At 45.5% G+C, this 17,218-nt stretch overlaps 1 protein-coding gene across 2 annotated transcripts in view; it reads right to left on the reverse strand.

The window, feature by feature from the left end:
* SRGAP3 (SLIT-ROBO Rho GTPase activating protein 3) overlaps positions 1–17,218 on the reverse strand; it is a 259,740-nt gene that overhangs the window by 24,598 nt on the left and 217,924 nt on the right. For both annotated transcript variants that reach the window (XM_089919663.1, XM_022564631.3), the window contains 4 exons: positions 14,149–14,283; positions 10,527–10,632; positions 10,099–10,326; positions 7,168–7,247 (listed from right to left, as the gene is read on the reverse strand). In XM_089919663.1, coding sequence (XP_089775789.1) covers positions 7,168–7,247; positions 10,099–10,326; positions 10,527–10,632; positions 14,149–14,283 — 549 coding nt within the window. The remainder of the gene's footprint in view (positions 1–7,167; positions 7,248–10,098; positions 10,327–10,526; positions 10,633–14,148; positions 14,284–17,218) is intronic.

Raw genomic sequence — 17,218 nt, forward strand, 5'->3', positions numbered from 1 at the left:
TCACATCATCATCTCAGTAGATGAAGAAAAAGCATTTGGCAAAAGCCAACATGATAAAAACACTCAGCAAACCAGGAAGAGAAGGGATCTTCTTCAACCTGATAAATGGCATCTATGACAAACCTACAACTAACATCATACTTAACAGTGAAATACTGGATGCTTTCCCCCTCAGGTCAGGTGCAAGGCAAGGATGTCCATTCTCATCACCTGTAATCAACATTGTACTGGTGGTTCTAGCCAGGGCAATTGGGCAAAGAAAAGAAATAAAAAGCACCCAGATTGGAAAAGAAGAAGTAAAACTATGTCTATTCACAGATGCTATGATTTTGTATATAGAAAATCATAAGGAACTCACTAAAAACTATTTGAATGAATGAACAAGTTCAGCAAGGTCGCAGGTTACAAGAACAATTATTAAGATCAATTGTATTTCTATACACTTGTAATGAACAATTCAACATGAAATTAGGTACACAATTCCATCTACATTAGCATCAAAAAGAATAAAATACTAAGGAATAAATTTAACAAAAGAAGTGCAAAACTCATATTCTGAAAACTACAGATTATTGTTGAAAGAAATTAAATAAGATATAAAAAATTTGAAAACATCCTACGTTCATGGACCAGAGACATAGTACTTAAGATGACAATACTCCCAAATTGATGTACAAATCCAACGCAGTCACCATCAGAACCCCAGCTGACTTCATTGTAGAAACTGATAAGCTGATTCTAAAATTCATATGGAATTGCAAAGCACCCAGTATAGCCAAAAAAATCTTGAAAAAGAAGAACAAACACACTACAAAGCAACAGTAATCAAGACAATATTGTACTGGCACAAGGATACGCATATGGATCAGTGGAATAGAATTGAGAGTCCAGAAATAAACCTATACATCTATGGCCAGATGATTTTTTACAAGGGGGCCAAGGTCATTCAGTGGGGTAAAGAATAATATTTTCAATTTATGATGCTGGGACTGCATAGCCATACAGAAAGGAATGATCACACCATATACAAAAATTAACTCAAAATGAATCTAAATGGATTACCTAAACACAAAACCTAAAACTCTTAGATGAAAACAAAGGGTAAGCCTTCATAAACTTGAATATGGCAAAGGATTCTTAGATATAACACCAAAAACATGACCAACAAAAGAAAAAGTTGATGAATTGGATTTTATCGAAGTTAAAAACTTTTGCACTTCAAAGGACATCATCAAGAAAGCAAAAAGACAACCCACAGAATATGTGTGCAAATCATATATCTGATAAGGGACTTATATCTAGAATATAGAAAGAGCTCTTGCAACTCAATAATAAAAACACAAATAGGGCTTCCCTGGTGGCTCAGTGGTTGAAAGTCCGCCTGCCGATGCGGGGGACGCGCGTTCGTGCCCCGGTCCGGGAGGATCCCACATGCCACGGAGAGGCTGGGCCCGTGAGCCATGGCTGCTGAGCCTGTGCATCCGGAGCCTGTGCTCCGCGATGCGAGAGGCCACAACAGTGAGAGGCCCGCGTACCACAAAAAAAAAACAAAAACAAAAAACCCACAAATAACCAAAGTTTTAACTGGGCAAAGGATCTGAAGAGACATTTCTCCAGCAAAGTTATACAAATGACCAATAAGCACAGGAAAAGATGCTCAGCATCATTAGTCATGAGAAAAATGCAAATCAAGGCCTCAAGGAGATACCACAGCACACCCACTAAGACGGTTATAATCAAAAAGTCAGATAATAAGTATTGACAAGGATGTGGAGAAATTGGAACCCCCATACACTGCTAGTAGTAATATAAAATGGTACGGGCACCTTGGAAAGCACTCTGGCAGTTCCTTAAATGATTAAACATAGAGCTACTGTATGACCCAGCAATTCCACTCCTAGGTATGTAACCAAGAGAAATGAAAACATATGGCTGCATAAAAGTTGTATACAAATGTTTACAGCAGCAATATTCATAAAAGCCAAAAAGTGGAAACAATCCAAATGTCTATCGACTGACAAATGGATGAACAAAACACGGTCTGTCCACACAATGGGATAGTATCCAGCCATAGAAAGGAATGAATTCCAGATTCATGCTACAACAGGAATGAACCTTGAAAACATCATGCTAACTGAAAGAAGCCATATACAAAGGCCACGTACGGCATGATTTCATTATATGAAATGTCTGGAATAGATAAACACATAGAGACAGAAAGTAGATTAGTGGTTGCTTAGGGTTGGGGAGAAATGTGGGAGGGAAAGGAGAGTAAGGGATGAGAGCTAAGGCCATGGGGGTCCTTTCTATGGTGATGAAAATGTTCAAAAATAACATTTTTTTGAAAAAAAAGTTCAAAAATTGACTGTGGTGATGATTGCACGTATCTGTGAATATATTAAACACCACTGAATTGTACACTTTAAATGGGTGAACTGTATGGTATGTGAATTATATCTCATTAAAATGGTTAAAATAAAAGAGGCAGTGAGATTCCTACCCAGGTTTCAGGCCTAAGCACGTGGTGCTGGCCAGTTTACCATCCCTACACTAGCGGTGAGGAAATAATGACGTGACCACTGTTCTTGTTTTTCCATTGTCTTTATTTCTTACGGGGTAGAGTGGCAATCATTCAGGCAGAATTGGGCTTTCACGTGTAAACTGACTGAAATACCATTTTAATACCCTCAAAACCTTGCCTAATACATACAATATGGATGAATCTCTAAACATTATGCCGAGTGAAAGAAGACAGATCAGAAAGACTCTCTTCACAATTCTATTTATATGAAGTTCTAGAACAGGCAACACTAATCTCTGGTGGAAAAAAATCACATCAGTGGCTGCTTCTTGGGCTTTGGGGGCAGGGACTGAGTGGGAAAGGGCATGAAGGAACATTCTGGGGTATTGGAAATGTTCTGTATCTTGAGAGGGGTTTGAGTTATACAAATTTTTTGCATTTATAAAAACTCATGGATGAAACACTTAAAATTTATGCATTTCAGTGTTGCAATTTTACTTTAAAAAAAGAACCATGAACAATACTGGCCCTTTTTAATGATTTGCTTGCTGAAGTGTCTGGGGGAGACATTCAGTGATGACTGAAACTTACTTTGAAATGTGTTAAAAATAAGATGGAGGGACTTCCCTGGTGGCGCAGTGGTTAGGAATCCGTCTGCCAATGCAGGGGACACGGGTTCGAGCCCTAGTTCAGGAGAATCCCACATGCTGCGGAGCAACTAAGCCCGTGTGCCACAACTACTGAGTCTGCGCTCTAGACCCCGTGCACCACAACAAGAGAAGCCACTGCAATGAGAAGCCCGCACACCGCAACGAACAGTAACCCCCACTCGCCGCAACTAGAGAAAGCCTGTGCGTAGCAACGAAGACCCAATGCAGCCAAAAATAGATAGATAAATAAATAAATTAATTAATTAAAAACAAAATAAGATGGATTGACGGATGGGTAGACAGATACATGTAAAAGCAAATAAAGCAAAATGTTATCAATTGTAGAAACTAAGTGGTAGTTATATGGGTGTTCACTGTATAATTATCTTCAACTTTTCAGTGTGTTTGAAATTTTTTTATTAAAGAAGATACTGGGAACCAATATTTTAGAAACAAGTAAAAATCTTACCCTGATTTCTAGTCAATGCCTGGAACAATCTGATGAAAACTGTGGACCTCTTCTCAGAGGCACACGTTCCTACAGAAATAAAATTTTGCCTGTAATGGGCCTCCTAAAGCCCATTTATGGATACCTGATGTGTGCAAAGAGTTAACAGTTTAATGGTTTTCTAGATGTAGATGATGTGCAAGGAGTCAAGGGCAATTTGGCGAATTTGGGGAAAATATCAATGAAAGGATGATGGTGCACATGTTAACTATATGAGCACGTTTCTGTTACAGTTTCAGTGGTTTCTTTGTCTGGCAGTCTGCTTCCTCATTTAGCATTGTATTAATAAAGTTGCTACTGACTGGCTGCCTTAATGTTTTCATTGTTTATTTCCGACAATCAAGGGTTCTTAGCCTAACCATCGTTTCTTCCTAAGTCTTGGAGACAGGAAGGGCAAGCACAAATGGATTTTCCACACTCACACCCATGATGTGTTATAGACTCAAGACAGGGCAGCGGGCGTCAGTTAGGTGCAGAATCTGCTGAGACAGCAAAGGCAGGAGACTCTCAAACAACTGACTTGGTCCTCCAATTCGGTCACTCATTGGGTGAGCCATCGAATACAAGGACGTGGAGTTGTAGTGTTATGGCCTATTTGACCTTTGAAGGGCTGGGCTCCATTCATACAGGGTACTTTCAAGAGAGATGAAGATACCAATGGATCTCCTACATGAAATGTCTTAGAGGGAAGTAGGTAAGAAATCAGGCAGTTAGGCTGCCAATAAATAGTCACATCAATAAAATTCTTTGGACTCGGTTTCTTTATCAGGATCAGGAAAGATTTACACTGGATACACAGTCAATTAATGTTTCGTAGCCACCTAGTGGTCCCAAGCACTGTGCTAAGCTCTTTCATGTATGTCACCTCAGTTTAACCTAGACCACAATTCTCTTGCTGCTGCCATTCCCATTTTACAGATAAGGAGACCAAGGCCAGAGGTTATGTGGCTTATCAAAGATCACATGGCCATAAAGGTCTTGAGTCCAGTGCCCCCTTGACCATTCCTGCAGCTCAACATTTCTATGACTGTTTCAGCTGGAGTTGGCATGAATGTAAACATTTGACAATGCAATTAGTTTTTCTCCAGAGAACGTCCATGGTTCAGCACCCACACCAACACACAGGATACAGCGAGAGCCTTCCCTGAACTGGCTCTCCCCGGGGAGGATCACTGTCCTTCCGGGACGATTCTTCCTACCTTTGTCATTCTCAGAAACCAGCAGCATGACAAAGAACAATAGGGGCAGTATCTCCCGGAGAAGCAGACACAAGGCTCTGATCTATCCCCTTCCAGGGACCTGTGTGCCTCTGCTCTGAGGGGTCGAGGCAGCATTTTCTGGGGGTTTTCTTGGTGGGGGTGAAGCCTGCCAGGTGTGTCCTGTGGCAGCAAGCCCCGTGCTATCTGGCCTTCCCCCTCCTCAGTCCTGATGCCCACAGCACCTTCCACCTCCAGTGAGGAGCTGTGGGGAAACACAGCAGGTGCAGGGTGACTGACAGCGACCTCAGCCCCCCAAAAGTGGGTCCCCCAGGAAGGCTGCAAGGCTCCTCAGAGGGCACCTGACCCACTTCCTCACAGACGTGTCTGCCTCCACCAGCAGCCCCCATAGGTCTCAATGCTGAAAAATCAGTCTAACTTGTTGGACAAGAGGTGTTTTCCACCAGTGGAAGAAGAGAGGCTGAGAGCAAGATCTAGAACAAGAGCTGCGCGCACGCGCACACACACACAAACACACGGGAATAAACAAGAAACAGATGGAGAGAACGAGAAGGGGGGCTGTTAAAAGTGATAGAAGAAGAGGGTGGACTGGAGGTGGTAGGAAAAGAGAGGAAAGGAAGGACATAGAAAAGCAAACCACTGCAAACAAGCAGAAGGTGGCAGCCTTCATATCTCAAAACAAAGGCTCTGCAGGACACTTTCCTCAGCTCAGGATGACTTCAGCCTCTGAGGATTCTGGCAGAGCTGAACACTGTGCCTAGATGTGCTTTCCTGCCCTGGGACCCAGGTCCGACCCACCAGCTCCCTCTCGGGCCACAGTGACTGGTTCTCGCCTCGGTGCGTGACTCAAGGCAATGCAGTGAGACTTCATCCCAGCAGCTTTCTTGGAACCATTCTGAAAAGGAAGCTCTCTTCCACTGGGACTTTGGGTAAAAGGATGAGGAAAGCCTGGAGTTGCCAGAGACCACCACACAGGGAGATCCTACCTGAGGATGAAGCCAACACAGAGGGAAGCAGAACGGCAAGGTGGAGACACATTCCTGACAAGCTCTACTAAGCTCCTGGATCCAGCTATGCCTGAAGCCATGCCTACCCTGGGACTTTCAAGTATATGATCTGAATCCCTTTTAGGCTTAAGTCAGTTTGAGTTGGAGGTTCTGTGGGTGGAAACTGAAATAGTCCCACTAGAATATGAAAACCCACCTATTAGTCTTGCCTCTTATGCCAACTCCCAGAAACCTCACCTGAGGAGATACCCAGTTCTCCTGACAAAAATGGTGGCCAACAGGGCCTGGGACTGTCCCACAAGACAAACACAAAGGCCAATAAGAGAACTGCTGAATAATGATTTTTTTAAAGTGAGACTATCACAGGGAGAAAGGAGGGCTGTGCTCGGTCAACATAGGGAGGTGTTGTGACTCTCAGGCCCTTGGCACCTGGGCTTGCATGGGCCCCTTCCTCCGCTAGAAGAAATGTCAAAAATTATATCTCACAACTGCATTGTACAGAGATGAATATAATCCAGGCTCATATTCTCTTTTTTCTTTTTATTAAAAAAAAATTAAAACGTTTTCATGGGCCCTGAAAGCATCGTGGGCCCTAGGCACTGTGCCTGATCTGCCTAATGGAAATGCTGGCCCCAGGCCCGTATTATCCAGACTGCTTGCCTATACTGTCCAGGCTCCCTAGAGACAAACCTGATTTTATTTCCTTGTCTAGAGGGGTGGAAGGTCTGAGGAGTCCCTCAGACCCCGGCCGGCCTTTCTCTCTCTACGTGCTCACACTTCCCTGGGTCACCACCGTTTGGCCTCGCCTTTGGGGTACCCACTGCATTGGGTCACCCCTGTAGCCTGGCATTGTCACTCTGCATGGTGCGGAGCTGCTCTCGACCTGTCAGGTGACAAGACCAGGAGAGCCTTGATGACCCACGTCTGGCTCATTGATGTGCCCCAGGTCCCAGCTCAGGCCGGGTGCAGAACAGACCCCCAACAGGGGAGGGACAGAGGACAAAGCCTGCTTCCTACTTAGGAAACTCTCGCCACTTAGGATTTGCACTCAGGCCAGGCAGGACACAGAAGGGAAGGAGGCAAGCCGTGTGGGGATGCAGTGGACTGGAGGTCTTTCTGGGTCGCTGTCTGCGTCAGAGGATGACATGCTGACTTGCAAAGCTGGACGGGTGGCGGTTACGTGGGTCGGCCCAGCAGGTGGGCAGGCATGAGTCAGCAGGAGAGGCCCCAGGTGAGTTCCTCGCCCCGATTCCCCCTCACTCACCTTCATCACTGGTGTGAGGCTCGGTGCCATTGTCGTGGTCAACTTCGTCGATGGTCCCTGGCTCGCTGTGCGGGCTGTCGCTGCAAGGAAACATGGGGAGGGGACTCCTGGGGGGGCTTTGTACCTCACGCTGCCCTCAGCCTCCCGCAGGTGCCGGCCTAGCCCACCTCTGTGCCTTGACCCAGATCAGGCCAGGCCCACTTCATCCCATTTTTTTCATCTGACCACCCGCAGACCTTCCTAACAGAAAACCACTCCCGGCCCCCTCACCCATTGGGAAGATTCCCTGAATACCATCCCCCAACTGACCCCAGCCCTGAAATTTGCTGGGCTGTCTTCTTGGTAAAGGCCGTCAGTGCCTAAGTATTCTGTAAGATCTAGAAGGCAGTAAAACACCGACGTTTTTCCTCAGAAGGACCTCAGGCCAGAGCAGAAGGAACTTTGGAAGTTCTGAGAGTCATCCATCTGGCCTGGCTCCCTGCCTGTCTTGCAGCAGAGGTGACAAGCTCAGCAAGGTGGGTGAAGCTCCCAAGGAGTGGGTTCCTCGGGGCTGCCTCATGGTGCTGCGTGCAAACTCCACATCAGCCCAGGTGGCGAGCAGGCTGGCAACCATGATGGGCTTAGGGGTAGAGTGAGTCCAGGACCATCAAATTCTGTCATTAATGCGCTGGGATAACTTCATCAGCTGACGCCCCCTCACTGGACTGTAAGCTTCTTGAGGCCAGGGTTCATTCACATAGTGAGCCAATCCGTTTTTCTTTTTAATCAAACCATTGACTGAGTCTTAATCTATGCCGGGCATGGTGCTAGGTAAGAGGGGTGCATTGATGGGTAACGTGGACACAAACCCTGCCCTCATGGGCTGAGAAACAGAAGTGCTACAAGTTGAAATGTGTTATATAGGCACAGATGAGCAGAGACAAGAACAGGAGAGCGGACCTACATAGGGTGTCAAGGAAGGCTTCTTGAAGGTGACGTTTACAATACCATTTAAAGGAATATGGGCTTTATTATGAAAAATTCTCCTGGATAAGTTCCAGACTCTGCACAATGGCTTAAGATCTTTTATAACCTGGCTCCTGCCGGCCTGTGGGGCCTCCTCCCTCACCATTCTCTCGTCACATGCAACACTGCAGGCATACAGAACGCTTTTCATTTTATTGCATGCTCCAGGCCTAGCACATTCTTTGCCCGCTCTCACCTGGCTGACCCAGTTCATCCTTCAGGCCTCAGTCAAGTCACCGTGTTTCCTCCAGGAAGCCTTTCTTGACCTCCCTACATTGGCTCCAGGGCCCCTACTCCTAGAACTGCTTCTTTCCTCCTCCCTGTCTCAGGGGTTACTCCTGGTCAGGTTACATCCCTACCCCTCAGCCCAGGGCCTGGCCCAGGACAGATGCTCAGTAACCATTTGGTGAATGAATGTTGTCCACTGTGATGAGACCCTCAACCAAATCCTCCTTTTTGGCTTTGAAAACGCCTCCAAAATTACCATGTAATTAGTAGTTTTCCTTTCTCATGGGGATGAGGATTAATCACAAATGGGATTAAGAAAAGTGTGGTTATTGTATGTAGTGCTTTGGTAAGTATGCTAAGATCTGTACGTGCCTTCCCAGAGCACTAATTATATATATTGCAGCAAGAAAAGAAAACTGGTAATGGCTGCAAAAGCGATCAAGTTGAAAAGCTCCTCTTTGTCTAAAAAGTGTGCTTGCTGGTTGTAGGATTTCTGTTACAGATCAGGGACAGACTGGCTCCAGGTGCCTCAGATGAGATTAGAGAGCTGTGGCCCGGTGTTTCTATGCAGAGAAGTGTTGCAGAGAAACAAGGAGGCTGGAACGTTTCCCTTCTTTGAAGCTGCTGCCCAAATATGCCCACAGAACTAAAGCGAGGCAAGAGTCCAGGAACGCTCTGACAATGAAAAGACTAACTCCCCTGTAGGCATCTGGCTGAAAGCAGTGTGGGTAATACCTAAACATACAGCTGTGTGTTGTCCTGGATTGGGAAGAAAGAAAGAGTAGGAGCCCTTTGGTTTTTGTCAGTTGGTGTTCTGAATTTTCTGTCTTCACAGAAATGTTCTATTTTCACCGTATTTTAAGGTCTTAGCCTGGGGAAGGTAGTCAGCCCTGAGTTTGATAAGATTCTAAAATATTTCTCCCAAAACCCAGTGTAGCACCAGGTACACAGAGGTGCCCAACTAGCACCTGTTGGCCTGGTGTGGAGCTCTCAAAGAAAGTGAACAAACTTTGCCAGGAACAGAGAACTCTAGATGGTAGGGGACAAGGAAGTGTCATTCTCAGCTTAAGAGGTTGAGGTGGGGATTATCCACCCCCTGCTGCCTGAGATGGGCTTGCAGCTCACCTGGCCAATGACAGCGTTACATACATCTCCTAATCGATGTGATTAGTTCACCAGACCCAAGCCTCAGGAGGAGACGTAATTCTTGGACTTGTGTTAAAACATTTGGGAAGGAGGAGCTCTTTTTCCACTGGGAATGGCGAGAGAACAGGCTCTAAACTGGTGTTACCAGATGCCTCTTTGAAACTACCAAGGGAGAGGCTGCCTGAGAATGAAGCCAATGTAGAAGAAAGCAGCCAGGGGCTGGGAATTGCAGGACTGAGTCCTGATGATAATAGTTGAACTCCTGGATCCAGCTATACCTAAAGCTATGATCCCAGACTTTATTTAGTTAAAACTAAACTCCCAATTGGCTTAAGCCAGTTTGAGTTGTATTTCCGTCCCTTATAAACCAAGACAGTCTTGACTGATGTACCTATCCCTCGTATAAGGCTGGAGCGAAGCTCAAATGAGAAAATATATATGGGAGTACAGACTAAAAAGCAGTAAGAAAATCAAAGGGTTTCTTACTGTTCTGGTTCAACAGTAACAACAACAACGATGATAATAATAATATTAAGAAGAATGGAATCTTACCAATATTCTTCCCCTCCAGCCATGCATTTTTCATACACAGGTCCCTCTAGCTCCCGGGGGCTGGGGAAGATGGCTTCATGGTGGATGATGATGGTTTTGATGACTTCGTTGACATGTGCCTGGCAGGACACAGGGTCTTGCCCATCGGGGATGTGCATGAGGGTGGGCCCGAAGCAGATGGCCAGGTTGTAGGGATCCATCATGTTCTCGTCACTATATTGCGAGAGGCTACAAGAAAGGAGTACCCACAAGTCACCAGGGAAAGGTGAATCCTCCCCCGTGGTTTCTTTCTCTTGGGGGCTCTACTCACGTTCAGGAGGGTCCCATGTTCTAGGAACAATTGTACCTACAAACCTCAGGACACCCCCTCCCAAAGGAGGCCAGGGCTGAGTCAAAGAGGGGGTCCCCCCCTTGGCTTGGCAACTCACTGGTTGAGGAAAGCGAAGAGGTATCTCATGACCACGATGACCACGCGGGGAAGGGTGATGAGGATTTGTTGGATCTGGTGCACCCTCTCAGCTGGGTTCTCCAGTTCTGTAACATAAAGGGACTTTTCAGGGCGCCTTTCATCATCAGAGAGCCAAGTAGCTGACATCTGTGAGTCCCACCTGTGAGATCAGCCCATGTGGTTCAGGGGGAGGCAGGTTTTTTGTTTTGTTTTAATTTATTTATTTATTTATTTATTTTTGGCTGTGTTGGGTCTTCGTTGCTGCACATGGGCTTTCTCTAGTTGCGGCAAGCAGGGGCTACTCTTGGTTGTGGTGTGCGGGCTTCTCATCGCGGTGGCTTCTCTTGTTGTGGAGCACGGGCTCTAGGCACGCGGACTTCAGTAGTTGTGGCACATGGGCTCAGTAGTTGTGGTGCACGGGCTTAGTTGCTCCGCGGCATCCGGGATCTTCCCAGATCAGAGATCAAACCGTGTCCCCTGCATTGGCAGGCAGATTCTTAACCACTGCACCACCAGGGAAGCCCAGGGGGAGGCAGTTTTACTCTCAGTTCCAGGGATGGAAATGTGACCCTGGCCTAGCCAATCAGAGCATCAAATTCCCCTAGCCACAGGGCTGGGCCCAGGAAGGGGTCCATGGCCTAATCAGAACAAATCAGGGTCGATCCTTGGGACTCAGCTGGAGAAACCTAGAGAGAAATTCCCTCTTGAAACTGGGTAGAGGAGCAGCTGGGGGCTCCCAGGAAAGAAGATGGTGTCCGGGAGTGCAGTCGCCACAGAGCTGGAGGGGACAGATTCCTGAAGATGTCGTGTGAGGTCTGAGTCCAGCTGGGCCTTAACTTTTCAGATATATGAGCCACTACATTCCCGTTTACGGGTTAAGTCAGTGTAAGCTGAGTTTCTGTCACCTGTAGCCTATGAGTCCTGATGAACACAGGCAGGGACCAGGTTTTATTAGACTCTTTAAAAACACCAGCTGCAGCACAGGCCTGGCACAGAGTAGGTGCTCAGGAAATGAGCACTGAATAAATAACCACCTCCTGAGCTGTATATTGGTCAAAGAGCCTGATGATTCCTGGGCTCTTGTCTCTGACCCCCATTTTCAGGTCAACCCTAGAGATACAGACATTTAATCAGTCAGGCCAGAGTTGGGGGCAGCAAATTGGGCTTGGTAAGGAGAAAAAAGTGCTTTGTGGGCTTTTCTCTGTAGGGAGAGAAAGCTCAGGCCAAGAGTGAGCCACCAAAGCTCCAATGATCATCTGCAGGGCTCATGCATAAACCCATGTCAGTTTCTTTTTCAGAGAAAAACATGTTTTTCTCACTCAGCCCCTCCTCTCTCCAGCCTCCAGATCCTGTCAGCATGTTCCTTTTAAAACACAGCTTTCCCCTTTCTCCTCTGTATCCAAGGCCCTTCATGATGCAGCTTCAACCACCCTTGCCTGCTTCATCTCCCAGCTGCCACCCCTTCTCCAAGTATCTGAAGATGATTGAGAGCCATGTTTCTCAGATGAAGCGGGAGTGCACCTCTGGGGCACTTACAAATATGTGGGGCATTCTCTGGGGTTGTTGCAGTGACTGGAGGGTGCCACTGGCATTTGGGATCCAGGGGCCAAGGTGCTAAGGGTCCTGAATGTGTGGGACACACAACAAGGCACTGCTCTACCCGAAGTGCCAGTAGTGCCCCGCAGAAGAACTGTGCCGGGCCACCTTAGCCACCCCCCATCCCTCCACCCAAACACACAAAGGCTCTCCTGCTCCAGGTTTTTGCACACACTGGTGATCTCTCTTCTTCACCTGGCATGCTCCAGCCTACCTTCAAGGTCTGGCCCCTCACCAAGGCCTCCACACAGAGTGGAAGGCTCTGGCACACATATCGAGTCCACTGCCCCCCATACAGGCCCCTCCATGTCCTCGGCCTCAGTCGCACTGCCCTAGACCACCTCCACTACTGTTTATTGTTACTGTTTTCTTAAATACATTTCTTTAAAAAAGGAGACCTTGGGCTTCCCTGGTGGCACAGTGGTTGAGAGTCCACCTGCCGACGCAGGGGACACGGGTTCATGCCCCGGTCCGGGAAGATCCCACATGCCGCGGAGCGGCTGGGCCTGTGACCCATGGCCGCTGAGCCTGTGCATCCGGAGCCTGTGCTCCGCAACAGGAGAGGCCACAGCAGTGAGAGGCCCACGTACCGCAAAAGAAAAAAAAAAAAGGAGACCGTACCTCACTCTGTAAAGGAGAAACCAGGATCACTTGCCATAATTAGAAGGTAACATAAAAAGAGGTACAATGAAAGCAAAACAATGCTAACAAATTATAGGTAGACATTGTTTTATACAAAAGTTTCTGAGACTGAGGCCCTGCTCTCTCTGTTTAGCAGGGAGATTGACTTGTACGTTGGGGGCAGAGGGGCTGTCACTCCTTGATGTAACCAAGGCTTTGGGAGGGAACTGAGGAGGGACTTTTCCTCTCACACTGTTATTCAAGGTACACAATGCCATGACCTTGTACCAGGGGCCAAACACCTTGTCCGCTCAGGAACTGGTCTATTGGAGCTTCTGGAAATACTGGCTGAGCAAGTGACACGGGGCTCAGACAGGGATGGGCTTCTGTGGCCTGGGATTTCTGAGAGGTGGTCTGGAGCCTGAAGTGGATCAGGAAAGATGAGCAGGAAGTAGTGGGGGGCAGAAGAGTGGAGGAAGCGCCTTTCACACAAGACAAATAAGAGGGTTCAAGCCTCCCTAGGCTCTTGTCACCTCCTGGGGCACTTCCCTGGCTGCAAATATCCCTCAGAACATTGTGAGAAGCATCCCTAGTGAAACGGGGTGTGGGGCAACTTTTCTGTAACTCAAAGAGTTTATTTAAAAAAAAAAAGAGTTTATTCCAAAATACTAACATTCTAATATTCTAAAATTAAAAGTTTATTTAAAAAAATACTCCCAAAAGATTGCCGTGGATTTTGGCATCTTACAGTCAAGGTGCCTTTACTTCAGCCCCTAGATTGGGCTCCTGCCTTTATCCACAGAAATACTAGTCAAGAAGGACTCTCATGGCTAGTGATGTCAGAGGAAGCCCACAATCAACTTATTTTCATCATTTCCCTGTTTGCCATATTGCTGACCTGACTCCCAAACCTTCCATGGCTCCCTGTAACCCAAGGGGAAAAGCTCTGGAATCCTTGCAAGGCATTCAAGGTCTTCCCTTTCTTGCTCCATCAGACCCTTCCAGCATCTTACACCATGTACTGGCTGGGACACCCTCCTGCTGGTCCCATTGATCTGTGTGTCCCCAACCCTTCCTAGGATCCCTGAGTCCACTCCTCCCCGAAGACTCTACTCACATCATTCTCCCTCAGCTGTGATCTGAGAAACCAAGGCTCCCTCTGCCTCTTCTCTTCTGAGCTCCTCCTATACCCAGAGGTGTACCATGCCCATGAGTCCTTCTATTATAAACAATCTTGTTATTTCCACAACTAGGTTTTAAGTTCCATGAAGACAAGAGTCATATGGCTTCTTTCAAGGCACCCCTCCCCTGCAGCGATGAGCCTGGAGTGCAGCTTCAATAAAGATTGGTCAAGAAATTGATCATTCCACCTGGGAAATACTTACTAATAGTAGATATCAAATCTTGAAACCTTTCCTTAGGAAAGAGTGGGTTTTCCAGTCCTCGGAAATACAGTTTTAGAACGCCAGCGACTGAATTGATATCTCGTTCATTTTGATCATCCACAAGCGGGTCTTCACCTAAGGGGAAACAGGAGATGACGATTCAGCTCGGTAAGGGGGCAGGGTGTGTGCAGATGGCGGAAGAGGTGACCTGGCCCAGCCTGAACTGGAGGACAGATGTGACAGCCTCCGCCATACAGCATGCTTAGGGTGCTCCCTGCAGCGGATTCTGAAACTGCTCCAATCTCTAACAACGCTGTAGAATTAAAATAATGAACATCCGTCACCCTACACTTACACTCATCTTGCCATATTTGCTCTCCCTCCCTTTCTCTACTTATATTTAGTACTGCTCAATTATTTGAGAGTGTTTTGTAGACATTACAACACATCACTGCTAAATACTTCAACACATTCCTCCTCAGCATAAGGCTATTCCCCTACGTAACCGTGTATCACACCTAAGAAAATTAACAGGAGTTCCAAAACACCGTCACAGGCTTTACCCAAACATTCCCCATTGTCGCACGTCCTTCATAGAACTTTTCAAACACTAAGATCTAATCAGTGTTCACACAATTCATTCAGTTGTTATGCTTCGTTAGTCTTTTGAATGCAAAACAGACCCCAACATTTTTTATTGTTAGTTTGTTTTTCATAATATTGACTTTTATTGAAGAGTCCAGGCCAACTGCCTTGTAGAATGCCTCACGTTCAGAATCTGTCTGATTGCTTCCTCATGACTAGAGTCAGGTTAAATATTGTGGCCAAGAATACTATGTGGGTAATGCTTGATCACTGGATTAAGGTGGTGGCCTCTGGATCTCTACACTGTAAAGGTATATTTTCTCCTTTGTAATAACAAGTATAAAATATAAAATATTTTTGTAAACAATAAGTGATCTATGTGCATGTCATCATGCTTAACATATTTTACCCAGTGCTTTGAGCATCCAATGATAACTTTTGCCCAAATCAATTATTACCCTGCGGTTCTAACAAAATGGTGATTTTCTGATTCTGTCATTCCATCTACAATTACTAGGTGGCATTCTTCCCTAAAGAAGAGCTTTCTCCGTGTTCCCTCCACCCTCCTATTTTTTTTAAAACATTTTATGGGCTTGTTTTTATAATTTTTAATTAAAGTGTTATACCCGCTACATCACTATTCATTGGGGTGCTCAGATTGTCCCCAAATTTGGCCAGGGGGAGTCCTTTCTTATGTCCTTTGATGCGACCTCTATTGAGCACTTAATTGCTTTCTGGCATAAAAGATGTCCCTGAATCACCTGGTACTTTCCTTGACCTAGACCTGGAATAAAAAACTTCTCTAAGGAGCTTTGTTTGCTTTTTGCAGGGCATGGTATTTAGAAACCAAGATCTAGGTTCTAGGTGTGCTCATTGCTACAGGAGTGTCATAAAGAACATCTAGGCTCTTTCTGTACATAGAGCTAGAATATACATATTTTTTTTTCACAAGTTCACACTGATATTTCTAATTCATGTTTAAGGTACAATGTTTTCTTTACCTTCATTTATTTTGTATTTTCATTTCGTTTTTCTTACAGTGAAAATCTTGTTCTGAATAGTATTTATAATTGATATTTTAATGTGTCTGCCTTATCCTACAATATACATAAAATAGTTTCAGATTTTTTTGTTTTTGTTTTTGTTTTTTTTGCGGTACACGGGCCTCTCACTGTTGTGTCCTCTCCCGTTGCGGAGCACAGGCTCCGGACGCGCAGGCTCAGCAGCCATGGCTCATGGGCCCAGCCGCTCTGCGGCATGTGGGATCCTCCCGGACCGGGGCACGAACCCGTGTCCCCTGCATCGGCAGGCAGACCCTCACCCACTGCGCCACCAGGGAAGCCCTAGTTTCAGATTTTTAATAACCATATCACCACTAGTAATAAACCTACTACATAAAAATTAACGTTTATTTGCAGGGCTTTTTTTGTTTTTTAGGCCCTCAGAATGTATCCCACTAAAGACATATGATCGGAAGACAGAAAGTAGATTAGTGGTTGCCTAGGGATGGGGGCTGGGGTGTAAGTGGTACAGGGAGTGACTATAAATGGGTACAGGGTTCCTTTTAGGGGTGGTGAGAATTTTCTGAAATTAGATTATGGTGATGATGTACAAATCTATAAATATACTAGAAACTACTAAAATATATACTTTAAAAAATGGATGAGCCTTATGGTATGTAATTCAATAGAGCTTTTAAAAAAGCGTATGACCAGAGCACATGTTGAAAAGTTACTCTCTGTATGGTTGTCAGTCTGATATACAGCTTATTTGTTTCTATTTATATTCAATTTTAGGGAGTTAATTTTTTTAGAAATCCTTTTTTTTAAAAGTATGCAATTTTGAAAATATAAAGCATCCACATGTTCCAGGAGTCCTAACGAGATAAAAAGTTGCTTGCAGAGAAGCCCTGTTCTTATTCTTCTCTCCCTACACCTTACATTTAACCATTTTCATTAGTCTCTGGTTTGTCCTGCTAATCTTTCTTTCTGCAAAAATAAGCAAATACATATATACAATTTTTTTACCTTCCCTCATTTCTTACATAAAATGGAAGTAGCACACTCTGCTACTACATATACTTGTTTCTTCTCTAAACAGTAAATCCTAGAAATCCCTCCTTGTCAGTTCATACAGATCTTCCTCATTTTTTTTCTTTATGGCCGCAAACGACTCTATTTCATGGATAGACCATAATGTAGTCAACCAGTCTCCTATGGATTGACATTCCCATCTTTTGCTGTTACGAACACTGCCACAACAAATAACCTTGTACCTGTGTTTCTTATTCATAGAGGTGTGTCTCTGTGGTAGGTTCCTAGAAGTGGGATTACTGGGTCAAAGGGCAAACAAACGTGTAGTTTCATCAGATAAAGCCAAATTCTCCTCTGGTGGGGTGGCACCATTTTCTCCTCCTCCCAGCAACATAGGAGAAGGCTGCTTTTCCATAGCCCTGCCCATGGAATGTCTTTTAAATTTTTGCCAA

This window comes from Delphinapterus leucas, chromosome 10 (assembly GCF_059928025.1).
Source record: "Delphinapterus leucas isolate spDelLeu-1000000601 "Yukka" chromosome 10, BTC_Dleu_Yukka2, whole genome shotgun sequence".
Classification (NCBI taxonomy): Eukaryota; Metazoa; Chordata; class Mammalia; order Artiodactyla; family Monodontidae; genus Delphinapterus; species Delphinapterus leucas.